Below are 14,139 nucleotides of genomic sequence, written 5' to 3'. Positions count from 1 at the left end.
AAGAGGAGTAGTGACGACTCAACAGCTGTAAGGGAGTGGGCCCAGGGGGGCGATGAGATAGGAGATGTACCAGGGGAGCGGTGCAGCTGTAAGTAAGGATGTGATGTCGAGGAGACAGTGTGTAGGGAGTGCTGCAGTACGCTAACAATGAGTATCGTGTTCTCATGTGTGGGGGGAGGGATTAGGGATGAAGCTTCTAGTAAGGATGGGTGATGTAAGAGGGAGGAGTAGGGGATGCCTCTGGAAATGAAGAGTGGGGATGTAGGGCAAGTGTTGATATTCTATTGTACTGTACTCATGCTAACGTACGTCTGTTGTACAACACTCCGATAGCCCTTTGTGGCATGTATGCGCGTTATAAAACTTTTCAAATAAATATATGTAGAGTGAGTGTCTTTAAGGAACTGGAGGAATAGCTTCTTGAGTTAAGCACCAATAGTTAAGATCGGCATAAAAAGCCTGCTGGTTGCAGTTTTTGACCGTAAGTGGGGTTCACTCTGCATTTCTTCATCTCAAGGTCGATATTTAGAGTGCCCTTTTTGGGAATAATAAAAACTATAATTTACAGTGCTGCGAATCAGCACATTGGGGGTAACAAGTAGCGTACTAAACAAGTTACTGTGGCACTTCCAGTTTTGATTTTGCATTACAAATACAGACGGTATATAAAACCATTCAAAGTGAAAACAGGACCAGCTAGATCACACACTTATGACGTAGGACAGCTTGAGATCACTGCGTCAGTTAGTGAGGTCATTACTAATATTAGCATTGTTATTTAATTGTTGTTGATGGTCCCAAGGCAACAGCGTGAGCAAGGAAGTCACCGCAGCGGCGCGGCCCGATGCTGTAGGGTGGGCACCGGAAGGCTGAGAAAGCTGATGCTGTCATACGTGCAGCTTGGAACATTGTCCTGACATGCCCTGCCTGATTCTGGAATGTAGGCCGCTCCGCTCACGCTGTGAAGCTGCCTGGCTCGGAGCCTTGCAGAGGCTGCATGGTCGAGGTGAGGTGTCCGTGTCAGGAGATCCTCTACATACCAGTGTGAGTGCGACACAACATTCAATGGCATGGACCCAGCAGGGAAGAGTAAGGCGAAGCAGAGAGGCGACTGAGGGAGAATGAGTGGTAGACGGAGATGAGGAGAAGAGGAGAGGAGAGAGAGGAGGGAGAAGTGGGCAGAAAGAGTGTAAATGCACGCACGGAGACAAAGTGAAATAATGCGTCACCAACACGTACCTGATAATGCAGAGCGGCCGGGAAATAAAGTACGGCCGGCCGGCCAGCCATGATTAATTAGGGGAGGAGAAGCCGCAGAGCGCATGCTGGGCGAAGCCCTTTGATGTGCTGTGCGGCCGTGAATGCGCGTGCTTGTTTGGTCACGTGATTCACGTGAACTTAATGAAAACCGCACCAAGAAGCCCTTGGTTTGACGAGGATTTCGAGCACTTGAATTCTCGCTCCGCTCAATGCGCTAGCGCGCATTGATAGGCCGCGAGACCTAATAAAGTACAGGCGCAGAGGCAAAGGGATTCCATATTTGCATAGGCTAATACGCAATACGGCTTTGGGTGTTTGCTGCAATGACACCTTGGAGGCGTGGAATGGGGCACAAGGGACCTGCGCACTGGGGAAGAACACAAATGCACAATCAATGGCATCTTGATGCTGCAAAACTAAAGTGGGGCGAGGGGGGGGCAGCATCCTCGGTACATATCACAGAAAGATTTCCACACCAGGTCAAGAATAAAGAAAGGGGTTTGTGAAATCAAAATGTAACGTGTGTTGATAGATGTAAATGTAAATTGATACTTGTATAGCGCACTACTCACCCGCAAGATCATTTACAATTAGTAATGCCCAACTTAAACAATGAAAACCGAGACATAAATTGTCTTTAAAAGATAAGAGAATAGTACTTTGTACTATGTTGTCACTCGTGAAATACGAAAAATGAAACCAAACTGATTTTGCCTCACACACACAAACAAGCTTCACATTCAAAAACTGGAATAGATGTGTTGAATTCAGTTACAAAAATACTACAAAATGGTGTGAAATCATGTTTGCTGCGGTGCAAATATATTTACTATCCCGACCAAAGGAGTAAAAAACGTTGTGCTAAAGGATTTGCTGTCCAATACAGTGCACATGTATGTGTGGGTTCTATACGTTAATATTCAAGGTAGGATCTATGGGGGCTGAGGGAAAACATTATATTATGCTTTCTTTTTCAAAGACGAGCCGGTAAGGTTCGTTTTCTTTTTTTATTAATTACACACCATGTTAACAAAAAGTGTACATACGTAGCTTCATTTACATATTTGTACATAATGTCCAGGCACAAAGTTTAATAAACACTTGTATACCATAAATTGAGCAGAGACAACAACGGTCGCTAGGTGTCGCATGCCCTCCATCAACGATGTCCGGTTACCAGGAGAGAACCATGAACTGAAGTGATCGATACTCACCAGCGATGTACACTGCGAGACCCGCAGAGACGATGAGCAGAGCAGCTGCCAGCCCCAGCGCCAAATGGAATCGGGTCACTCTGCTCTGTGCTCTCCCTGCCCTGACAGTGCACTCATGATCTGCAAAAGAAACAGATGTCGAGCTAGCTAATATATCTCAGAGTCCGCATACATTAAAAAAAAGTTAGTTTTACATCAAAACATGGCCTCACATTTGAGAAATGGGTGTCTAAGCGACTGTTTGCAGTAATATTAACGAGCTGCTGCTATGTTACAATATTGCAAACACAAGTCACTGTCCCTGTATAGATGTACAATTTTGACGGGAGTGCCTGTGCGCTGTGCGTGACCTGGCCAAAGAGGGCATGAGAGTAGAAACCGGATCATGACTTAAAAGCTGTTCTGAACAGGGGCCCCCAGAACCTTATGATGCGCCCCCCGCCCCCAGAACCTTATGATGCGCCCCCCCCCTATGTTGTTCAGGACCTTTGCTGTGTGGTCTGCAGCGGGAGTTCGCCTGCAGACGGCCACACACTAGCGTGCCTTCATGGGGTCTGAAGCAAAAGCAGACATGCAGGCAGGGCTTTAAGCAGGGCACAAGTCCTAAAAAAAGAAGTGGGGGGACTCTCCAAGTTAGGCGTGGTCACAGGAAGTGACATCACAACAGGAAGTGACATCACAACAGGAAGTGACATCACGACAGGAAGTGACATCACGACAGGCAGTGACATCACGACAGGCAGTGACATCACGACAGGCAGTGACATCACGACAGGAAGTGACATCATGACAGGTGTGAGCAGGACAAATGCAAGGCAGGGAGATCTGTTGAATAGGATGGCTCCCATCTCTCCCTCCGCCTGCACCATCTCTCCCTCCGCCTGCACCATCTCTCCCTCCGCCTGCACCATCTCTCCCTCCGCCTGCACCATCTCTCCCTCTGCCTGCACAATCTCCCCCTCTGCCTGCACCAGCTCTCCCTCTGCCTGCACCATTTCCACTCTACCTGCACCATTTCCACTCAGTCTGCACCATCTCTCCCTCTGGCTGCACCATCTCCCCTCCGCCTGCACCATCTCTCCCTCCGCCTGCACCATCTCTCCCTCCGCCTGCACCATCTCTCCCTCCGCCTGCACCATCTCTCCCTCCGCCTGCACCATCTCTCCCTCCGCCTGCACCATCTCTCCCTCTGCCTGCACAATCTCCCCCTCTGCCTGCACCAGCTCTCCCTCTGCCTGCACCATTTCCACTCTACCTGCACCATTTCCACTCAGTCTGCACCATCTCTCCCTCTGGCTGCACCATCTCTCCCTCTGGCTGCACCATCTCTCCCTCTGCCTGCACCATCTCTCCCTCTGCCTGCACCATCTCCCCTCTGCCTGCAACATCTGCCCTCTGCCTGCTCCGTCTCCCCTTCGCCTGCACCATCTCATCCCCTGCCTGCACCATCTCTCCCTCTGTCTGCACCATCTCTCCCTCTGTCCACACCATCTCCCCTCTGCCCGCACCATCTCCCCTCTGCCTGCACCATCTCCCCTCTGCCTGCACCATCTCCCCTCTGCCTGCACCATCTGCCCTCTGCCTGTTCCGTCTCCCCTCTGCCTGTTCCGTCTCACCCCCTGCCTGCACCATCTCATCCCATGCCTGCACCATCTCATCCCATGCCTGCACCATCTCTCCCTCTGCCTGCACCATCTCTCCCTCTGCCTGCACCATTTGCACTCTGCCTGCACCATTTCCACTCTGCCTGCACCATCTCTCCCTCTGTCTGCACCATCTCTCCCTCTGCCTGCACCATCTCCCCTCTGCCTGCACCATCTCCCCTCTGCCTGCACCATCTCCCCTCTGCCTCCCCTCTGCCTGCAACATCTGCCCTCTGCCTACTCCGTCTCCCCTCTGCCTGCACCATCTCACCCCCTGCCTGCACCATCTCACCCCCTGCCTGCACCATCTCATCCCCTGCCTGCACCATCTCATCCCCTTGCACCATCTCTCCCTCTGGCTGCACCGTCTCCCTCTCAGCCTGCATCATCTCCTTCTCTGCTTGCACCATCCACCCCCTCCGCCTGCACCTCCCTCCCCTGCCTGCTGCTCTTTTAACCCTTTCCTCATCGCCTTCTCCCCCCCCATGGTTTCTCCCACAGTTTTTGGCTCTTTTCAAAGTGACTGAAATAAACTCATGAAATGCGCTTTGAATTTGTGCACGCAAATTTGCGCCTACCCCGCTCCTACCCCGCTTCGATGTGCTGAGTATCGGAGCCTTTTTTTAATACTTTTGTATGATTCAACTGAACATCCATTGTCTAGGGCAGGCGTGGCAAACAGGGTGAGGCCTTTTTTCGTTCCTCCTGCCATCCTGCACACTCTGTGACCTACCTGCGTTTGGCCCATCATAGCGCTGTCCAAAGAAATCAAATGGTCTTTTCAGTGCTTCTCATATTAACATCTGCAGTAATGCAGGACAAGCCTCGCAACATATATACACGGATGATTCAAAAGGTTCCAAAAATTAACTGCAAATGTGACTTTTTACGAAACTCCAAAAGTTCTTACCATTAGAGATTGGGCCAATCTTGACTTTGTGTTCACTGAATGTGGTGTTCCCCAAACGCCCACATGCACTCGGAACATGAACACGACCAAGATCGCATCTCCGAGCAAAAAGAATAGCGAGCAGAAGGTCAAGGGCGGAGCTCATTTTATACTCAAGCCCCTCCTGACAAAGCCGCTGCGCTCGCAGAACTGGGAAAAGGAAGATTCTGGCATCCGTCCATTTCCCTGCACTATAAACAGCATGGGACAATACGGACGGTGTTACATGAACAGTAAATAAATAGCGAGGAGTTCATTTTGGTGTCAGCCCTCTGCTGGTGACACCCGGTGCGGCCCGCACCTCCCGCACCCCCCTTGTGACGCCACTGATCACAACCATCCCCAGAAGAGCTCTCTTGTCCAATGATCTAACCATTCATCCTTCCATCAAACCCCTGATATCCACCATTCCAAATGTACATTGTCATCTATTAATTCTTTTATCCATCATGCAGTCTTTCACCATTCATTCTGTCCTTCCAACTGTGTGCCCATCCATATCCAAACCTTTTCAACTATTTGAAAACCTATCCATCGTCTATCTTTCCATCCATCCTTTCAGTCATCCATCCCTTCATCCATCCATTCACTCACTCACTCATCCATCCAACCGTGTACCATTTCACCCAAGCATCCTTTCACTCATCCATCCACTCTTCCACCCACCCATCCATTCACTCATCCATCCAACCATTTACCCTTTCACCCATCCAGCCTGTAAGACAATAAGAAATGTACATTTGTCAGGTGTCATACCTGATATGTATTGTTAGACAAATTAATTATCATAATGTTATCGATCTAGTGAAGATGGAAGGCTGATACAGCAGCATGAGATTAGGGTACCCAACACTTTTACACTTGTTCACTGAAAAACGATTGCATCATATTATGGTGAATATTGTGTTGAATATACCGAAGTGCACAAACATGTTTAAAAAAGCAGTCACAAAAGAAACATTTCCGGGGTGTCTGTGGATTCTTGTACAGTGGAGTGGTGCATGCTTCCTCACCTTTCCAGTAATTAAGCGGGTGGTTCTTGCCTTTTATGCACAGCCAGTTGCGGGGTGTTCGCCTCTGATTTGAGCAAGCAGGATGGAGAGAAGGGACTAACATACCTCTTGGGAACTCGACTCACCGATTAACAGCCCTGCAAGAGCCTTCACTGCTTTTTTATTTTTTTATTTTAGACAAAAATGTGTGAAAAAACAGTCTTAAAATAATCGAACTTTTATTTGAAACACATTACACCCTCCGTTCATTTTCAAATGTTGCACATCGTGTTAGCTTTCAACATATGCCAAAAGAAGAGAGAGAGAGACTCCTGACCCTGTGGCAAGCAGCATACTTCTGGTGAGATTTTTAGGAATGCCCTTGACCAGCTGTTAATGTTGCCGGCGGCGCTACCCGCAGGAAGCGGCTCACCACATGCTGTAACACCCCAAACTGGCCCATTGACATTCTGTATGTGGCAATCAGCCCCATACAAAGTGACAATGGGCGGGGTGGGGCTGCTCTTGCCCTTCTAGCAGCCTGTGATTGCAGGAATGGGGGCGGGCAGGTGGAGAGAGGGCGCTCTGTGCCAATGTTTTGAAGCATGTGCGATGCAACAGAAGGTGGCATTTCTTTCAAGCTCCCCCACATCCTGCTCGGCGCCGCGGCACCCCTGGCTTCTCATCACGGCGCACCGGGGGTGCCGCGGCGCACACTTTGGGAACCACAGCATTAGGGGATGATGGGCTAATAAAGCTGGCAGTGAGGTGCAATATTGGGAGAGTCTGTTTTCGTACATATCCGGCTGAGGCGGGCAGGCAGCAGGCGAGGCCGGGGACGAAGGAAAGTCTGGATCGGGACGGCGTTTTGATTGAGCAGGGTGGACGGCGTCCACCCTGGAAAATAAGTGGGGGGATGCCGTCCACCCGCGTGGTACCCCGACTCGTGCCCTGGCTTTAAGTGGGATGAAAAAACCGGGGGTCTCTAAAAGGGGCGTGGCCAGTGTAATTAGGGGCGTGGCTTTAAATCACTTAGTTTCAGAAAGAGAAGGGAAATACAGAAAGAAAATGACTCTTAAAGGATTTCCCTTCCCCCACAACGCTCCCCTGGCATGACGTCATGCTGTAACTTCTCTAGTACTGAGAAGTGAGCAGTGTAAGCAGCGCACATCCATGTGCCTGGTGCTGTCTCGAAACGGGTCTCTATCAGGCTTTGTTTTGAGCCATGGCACTTTTTCCGGACTGCAGTGACAGCAAACAGCTGTCATTGCAGTCCGGGGAAAAAAAACGGGCTGCCTGTGTCAGGGCTCAAAACAGAGCCCGATAGAGACCCGTTTCGAGGCCCCCTGAAAAAAACTGCCAGTGCTCAGACCCCTTGAGACCCGGCCCACTTAAAGCCCTGCATGCAGGAAATTCATCCGGACACTTTCAGAGTGCTGTACTAAACGAGTGTACTGCACCCGATGGGACAGACATTCTGACATCCCCGCACGCTATTCTTTTCTGCTACGCTTTCATTCAACGCTATTAAGGTCTTCTGGCTAAACTCTGTGGTGCCCTTTAATTGGAAATGTTCAAAACGTTCGGCGCCAGTTAACCCACAACATTACTTTACAATATGCGAGTATAACCCTTGACGAGTGACATTTAACAAGCATTTGCAATGCAATAGGTCTCGTATTAGGAAAGTTTGTGCTATTGGTATTGTAAATGACACATTTTGTATTTATGTTTTTGAAAATAACGAAATTAATAGCTTTGTCATTTACAATGCCAATAGTTATAACTTTCGCAAATGTGACACCTATAGCATTTGTAATGCAATATGTGTTGTATTTACGTGACTTACATGTATTGATATTACAAATAACAATGGCTTTTGATTTTTTTTCAATATTTAATACTTGAATAAAAGTTATTATAATTTATAATGGCAATAGCTTAAAGTTTTGTAAATAACTTTTGTGAAGATTATGTTCAGTGTATTTTATTGTGATGAAAATCCAAGAACAGAAGTTAAATATTTAACATCTTTTTGTTACATTTGTAATAAAGCTTGAAACATTGAGAGAACATATTTGAACCAGTTGTTGTTGAACGGTTGCACAGATTGATGCTGTGGTAGTGCTGAGTGATGTTGTGATGGCGAACGAGTGATGCTGTAGCGTTCAGTGATGCTGTGGTAGCGCATAGTGATGTGGTGCCCCTGAGTGATGCTGTGGTGGTGCTGAGTGATGCTGTGGTGGTGCTGAGTGATGCTGTATGCTATGCTATGTTTTGTTTTGCTATCCTATGTTTTGATTTGTTATGCTATACTATGCTGTGTTTTGTTCTGCTATGCTATGTTTTGTTATGCTATGCTATGCTATGCTTTGTTATACTATGCTATGTTTTGTTGTGCTATGTTTTGTTGTGTTTTATTATGCTATGTTTTGTTGTATTTTATTATGCTATGCTTTGTTGTGCTATGCTATGCTATGTTTTATTATGCTATGCTTTGTTGTGCTATGTTTTGTTATGCTATGCTATGTTTTGTTGTGTGTTTTATTATGCTATGCTTTGTTTTGCTATGCTATGCTATGCTATGTTGTGTTTTGCTATGCTATGTTATGCTAGGTTTTGCTATGCTACGCTGTGTTTTGTTAGTGTGTGTGAGGGTGTGTGAGAGGGGGTGAGAAGGGGTGAGGTGGTGTGAGGTGGTGAGGTGGTGTGAGGTGGTGTGAGGGTGAGTGAGGGTGACAGGGTGTGAGGGTGACAGGGTGAGGGTGACGGGTGTGAGGGGGTGTGAGGGTGAGGGGGTGTGAGGGTGAGGGGGTGTGAGGGTGAGGGGGTGTGAGGGTGAGGGGGTGTGAGGGCGACGGGGTGTGAGTGCGACGGGGTGTGAGGGCGACAGGGTGTGAGGGTGACGAGGTGTGAGGGCGACGGAGGGTGAGGGAGGGTGAGGGAGGGTGAGGGGGTGTGAAGGTGAGGGGGTGTGAGGGTGAGAGAGGGTGAGGATGAGGGAGGGTGAGGGTGTGTGCGAGGGTGATGGGGGTGTGTGTGAGGGGGTGTGAGGGGGTGTGTGTGAGGGGGTGTGAGGGTGAGTGAGGGTGAGAAGGTTGTGAGGGTGAGAGGGTGAGAGGGTTGTGAGGGTGAGGGGGTGAGGGTGGGTGAGGGTGTGTGAGGGTGAGAGGGTCCGAAGTAAATGGTGGCAGGGCAGACATCATAAGACAGAGAGAAAAGACTGCGTGGTGACTGCGTTGGTCAGTTTCAGAATCAGGAGGGGCAGAGTCAGCACAGTCTGCGAGGGATCAACATGTCTAGAGGCAAAGCATAGCGGATGTAGCATTGCAGTTAGCAAGTCGAGTGTTTTCAAGCTGAGTGTCCCTAGAGAGATGGCAACACAGCAACAGCATTTGAGGAGCAAGGCTACTGTAAACAAGCACGGTAGGCTTTCACTTTCGTCCAGAAAAAAGAAGAAAAAAAACGAGAAAGGTGCAGAGAACACCGAACAAAAACGCAGCTTCCCCACGAAATGGATGCAAAAAACCCAAGAAAAGCGGACATCAAAGGAAGGGTAGGTGGGAACGAGCATATGGAGTATGAGCGATAACGAAAGTTAATTGTTGTAAGAGAGGGGGGCAGGAAGTGAAGCAGAGCGCGCGCTGGCGAAAGCAGTCTGCTGCTTTCAAGTCCGATGCCAGCTTCGCGCTTGAATGCCTCTCATGCACTGTCCATAACCCGCATTCCAAAGGTCTTTGGGAGCATTTTCTGGTGCCCCTTTTATATCTCTCACATAGTGATCGCTTATGCGATAGCTAGGCTCGACCTAATAAGGATCATACACAGTAGTTCATGCATTTTAGATTTAATCATATATAATTGCATATTGTTTTAATGAGCGTTGGTTAGCATATATGAAATGACCATAGTTCACATCTTTATCCTTAACTGGCAGCCCGCCCCCAGCGTTGCCCGGGGCAGAAGGGGGCTGGGGGCAGCATTTCAGGCTTGTGGCAGCGTTGCCCGGGGCTGGGGGCAGCATTTCAGGCTTGCATGCACCCATGGCTCCTGCCCGTCCCTCCGCCCGTCCCTCGTTGCGCACCCGCGGCTCTTGTATGGTTCACTTACCCCGGCTCTTGGATGGTTCACTTACCTTACTCGCCGCTCCTCCTCGCGCTGCTGATTTTACCGCTCCACTGATCCTCCGCTTTTCGCTGGTCATTACCGCTTGTCCGCCGCTCGCCGCTCCTCCCCGCCTGTCCTCCGCTCCTCCCCGCGATCATGTCCTCCGCTCTTCCTGTTGCTCCTGAACGCCGCTCCTCCCCGCGCTCTCGATGTCATGACGCAGACGTCGCGGCCGGCGCTTCTTTCAGGGGACTACTTTGTTTTTAAAGTTAATTTTTTTAATTTACGTTTTTTTTTAGGTTTCGACCTGGCCGTAGCAAAATCTTTTGTCTTAGATATGGGGCTGTGGTTCCGCCTCGGTCTTCCATTGGCTAGCTCCATAAATGGAGGCTAGCCATTGGAAGACATCAGGGTCAATCACTTTCTCCCGGTCAGAACGCGAATTGTGGGCGTTTCTGACTTTTTTTAGTCCCGCCCCTTGATGCCGTGTGTCCCGGGCCGCGCTGTGATTGGTTGCCGGCCCGGGACACCCCCGTGATGTCCTTCCCCGGGCCGCGCTGTGATTGGCTGCCGGCCCGGGACACCCCCGTGACGTCATTCCCCGGGCCGCGCTGTGATTGGCTGCCGGCCCGGGACCAGACTTGTTTAGATTTCTTATTATTTTCTCCCTATCCTTTCTTTTTTCCGTTCGTATTTTGAAGTGTTCTTGTTGTGTAGTTCTGCCTATGAGAAAGTGGTTTATTCGTCTCATTAGTAATAATATTTAATGGTGATGGTTGTAAACGTAGTATGGCTGCTAATATTATTTCCGTAGTTATTGCCGTTGGTATAGTAATAACAGCAGTACGGTTATTGGCTGTTTTTTTTTTATTGATGTGCTGCATGTGGCTGATAATGATAAGGTAAGTGTTTGTGTCAGAACTCCTCGTTGGCTGAATTATCGGTATATGTGTTATTAGCTGGATGTGTGCATTGTTGACGCACCTGTGTGCTGGTATCCGGTTCCACCCTTGAATAGCACGCTTGGGGTGGGGGTTTAGAGGGGGCTTCAAATGTTTATGCGTGTGGGTATTTAAGCATATTGCTGGATTCAGTGACACTACCTATGAGAATGAAAATGTTAACTGTTCTGATTCCGAACTCTCTGGGCAAACTGTAAAGATGCCGGATTTGTGGAAGCGCAAAGACGACCCCCCCCCCCCCCCGCCACCCCCATCTTGGACCCTCGGTATAATGCGATGACTGCACATTTCAATATCCTCCCTAATACGCTGGCACCTAGAATGCGAGCCACAAGTACTGCGTCATTTCCGCGCAAGGATCCCGGGGCCCCACCTGCCGCTCGCTGCTTCCTCTCACCAACTGTCACTTTATTGATCGCTCTAATCCCCTCCCTTTGAAAGCCTGTCGCCGGCTGATGTTTAGTCACCGGGAAACAAAAAGAGACCCTTCCAAACGATTTGCAGATAAGTAGACGTGTGGGCACCGCCACAGGTAGCTGCAAATCTGAAAACACCTTCCGGTTTTGCCACTGGCTGCGCTCCTCGTTGGATGGCTTTTAGCTCAAAACTGAGTGACAGTCAACACATCTAATTTCTGAATGTTATGAGGCATAAGAGCAGAATATTGGTGCTCCGAGCTCTTGAACCATCAGGGCCACGGTACTGCAGAGAAATTCCTCCACCATGTTTATAACTTAAAAGTGTGTAAATAAAAAGTAACCGTACAGAAACCAAAAGTTTAGTAATAATGTTAAACATTTTATTTGCACAAAATATTCAAGGTACGTAAAATTAAATTTTGATTACACGCATAATAATATAATATACTCTTTATGTACAAAAAATACATTTTTATCTGAATGGACCATCTTGAATAAATTAAACAGTAAAATCACGCTTATCCGTTGAATGCCCGAGTCTGCAGAGCCAAGCCCCCTCAAAATGCAAGGCAGCGGCCCTGGAGGTCAAAATGCATAATACATGAAGCTGGCATTTGTCTTTTTTCCTTAAAGTCCTTTCACTGTATTGTCGGGACGCTCAAACCTCATTTTCATGCTCGTTTTACTTCATTAGAGTTCTACAAATTGTAAAATTGACTTTTCACCTCTCCTGAAAGCCCCAAATCAGCCCGTTTCTCTTATTCTTTAGCTCCATTGTCCTTAAAGACACTTAAAAGACTCACGGGTCAGTTTCAGGAGAATCAACAAGGAAAGTTTTGTGCAGATTAGAAAGTGCAAGAAGGGAAATGCTGAGAACTAAAAAAGACTGCTGTGAAGTCCCCTCAACTTCTGGATAGAGTAAATCTGATCTACATGGCACACAGTTGTACACAATGCACAGATACTGAGGCGCACACAGCACTGTCTACTTGTAGAGCCCGGTGGACTGTCAGTCTGGGACACCGGGAGAATCAGCAGGAGGATAAACTCACAACAATCAACAATTCTTCCCGGAGCCCCAAATGCCGCCAGTACGCCCCACATCTTCACTTTTAAATTTTGGAGTCACATGCTCATTTGTACGAGCAGAAAGTTCCGTTTGTAGTGGCAGGCACAGGTGCTTTACGCTGAGGTCACTAGGCGCTTAAGGCAGTGTCTGGATTGTCCGAACCCGGCTCACAGCTAGTGGTACTGGCGATGTTGTGCACCAGCTCTGTGTGGAAGCTGTAGAGCACCTCGCTGGCAGCCCCGTAGCAGTAGTCCTCGGAGGTGGCAGGGCTGCCAGGGCTGGAGACGGACATAGACTGTGGCGACGAGCTCGAGAGCCAGGAGCCGGCGTCGGAGCCGAGGCTGGGCGGGGCCGCGGCGCCCAGGTAGGAGGAGGGCAGTAGCATCTCCTTCCCGGACTTGTCCTGGGTCAGGTCGGCCAGCCGCAGGGTCTCGGTCAGCGCCCAGATGTAGTTGTTGGCGAAGCGCAGCATCTCGATCTTGGTGAGCTTAGTGTCGTTCGGGAAGCTGGGCAGGATCCTGCTCCAGTGTGTGTGTGTGACTGCTCCAGTGTGTGTGTGTGACTGCCCCAATGTGTGTGTGTGTATGTGACTGCTCCAGTGTGTGTGTGTGTATGACTGCTCCAGTGTGTGTGTGTGTGTGTGTGTGACTGCTCCAGAGTGTGTATGTGTGACTGCTCCAGTGTGTGTGTGTGTGTGTGTGTATGTGACTGCTCCAGTGTGTGTGTGTATGTGACTGCTCCGGAGTGTGTTTGTGTGTGTGTGTATGTGACTGCTCCAGTGTGTGTGTGTGACTGCTCCAGTGTGTGTCTGTGTGTATGTGACTGCTCCAGTGTGTGTGTATGTCACTGCTCCGGAGTGTGTGTGTGTATGTGACTGCTCCAGAGTGTGTGTGTGCCTGCTCAAGTGTGTGTGTGTGTGTGTGACTGCTCCAGAGTGTGTGTGACTGTGCCAATGTGTGTGTATGTGACTGCTCCAGTGTGTGTATGTGACTGCTCCAGTGTGTGTATGTGACTGCTCCAGTGTGTGTATGTGACTGCTCCAGTGTGTGTGTGTATGACTGCTCCAGTGTGTGTGTATGACTGCTCCAGTGTGTGTGTATGACTGCTCCAGTGTGTGTGTGACTGCTCCAGTGTGTGTGTGTGTGTGTGACTGCTCCAGAGTGTGTGTGTATGTGACTGCTCCAGTGTGTGTGTATGTGTGACTGCTCCAGTGTGTGTGTGACTGCTCCAGTGTGTGTGTGTGTGTGACTGCTCCAGTGTGTGTGTGACTGCTCCAGTGTGTGTGTGTGTGTGTGACTGCTCCAGAGTGTGTGTGTATGTGACTGCTCCAGTGTGTGTGTATGTGACTGCTCCAGAGTGTGTGTGTGACTGCTCTAGGGTGTGTGTGTGTATGTGACTGCTCCAGAGTGTGTGTGTATGTGACTGCTCCAGTGTGTGTGTGTGTATGTGACTGCTCCAGAGTGTGTGTGTGTGTGACTGCTCCAGTGTGTGTGTGACTGCTCCAGTGTGTGTGTGTGTGTGTGA

The 14,139-nt window shown here is 49.3% G+C and overlaps 1 protein-coding gene across 1 annotated transcript in view; it reads right to left on the bottom strand.

Moving 5' to 3' along the window:
- LOC144769739 (killer cell lectin-like receptor subfamily B member 1B allele B) overlaps positions 1 to 13,087 on the bottom strand; it is a 115,686-nt gene extending 102,599 nt beyond the window's left edge. Inside the window, exons 1-2 of the mRNA XM_078653919.1 lie at positions 12,787 to 13,087; positions 2,475 to 2,594 (exon numbers count right to left, since the gene is read on the bottom strand). Of these exons, the coding sequence (XP_078510045.1) occupies positions 2,475 to 2,594; positions 12,787 to 13,087 (421 nt within the window). The remainder of the gene's footprint in view (positions 1 to 2,474; positions 2,595 to 12,786) is intronic.
- Between the last annotated feature and the right edge of the window lie 1,052 nt (positions 13,088 to 14,139).

Source organism: Lissotriton helveticus, chromosome 7, assembly GCF_964261635.1.
Source record: "Lissotriton helveticus chromosome 7, aLisHel1.1, whole genome shotgun sequence".
Lineage (NCBI taxonomy): Eukaryota > Metazoa > Chordata > Amphibia > Caudata > Salamandridae > Lissotriton > Lissotriton helveticus.
Note: the sequence above shows the minus strand (reverse complement) of the source record. Positions and strands in the feature narration are given on the sequence as shown.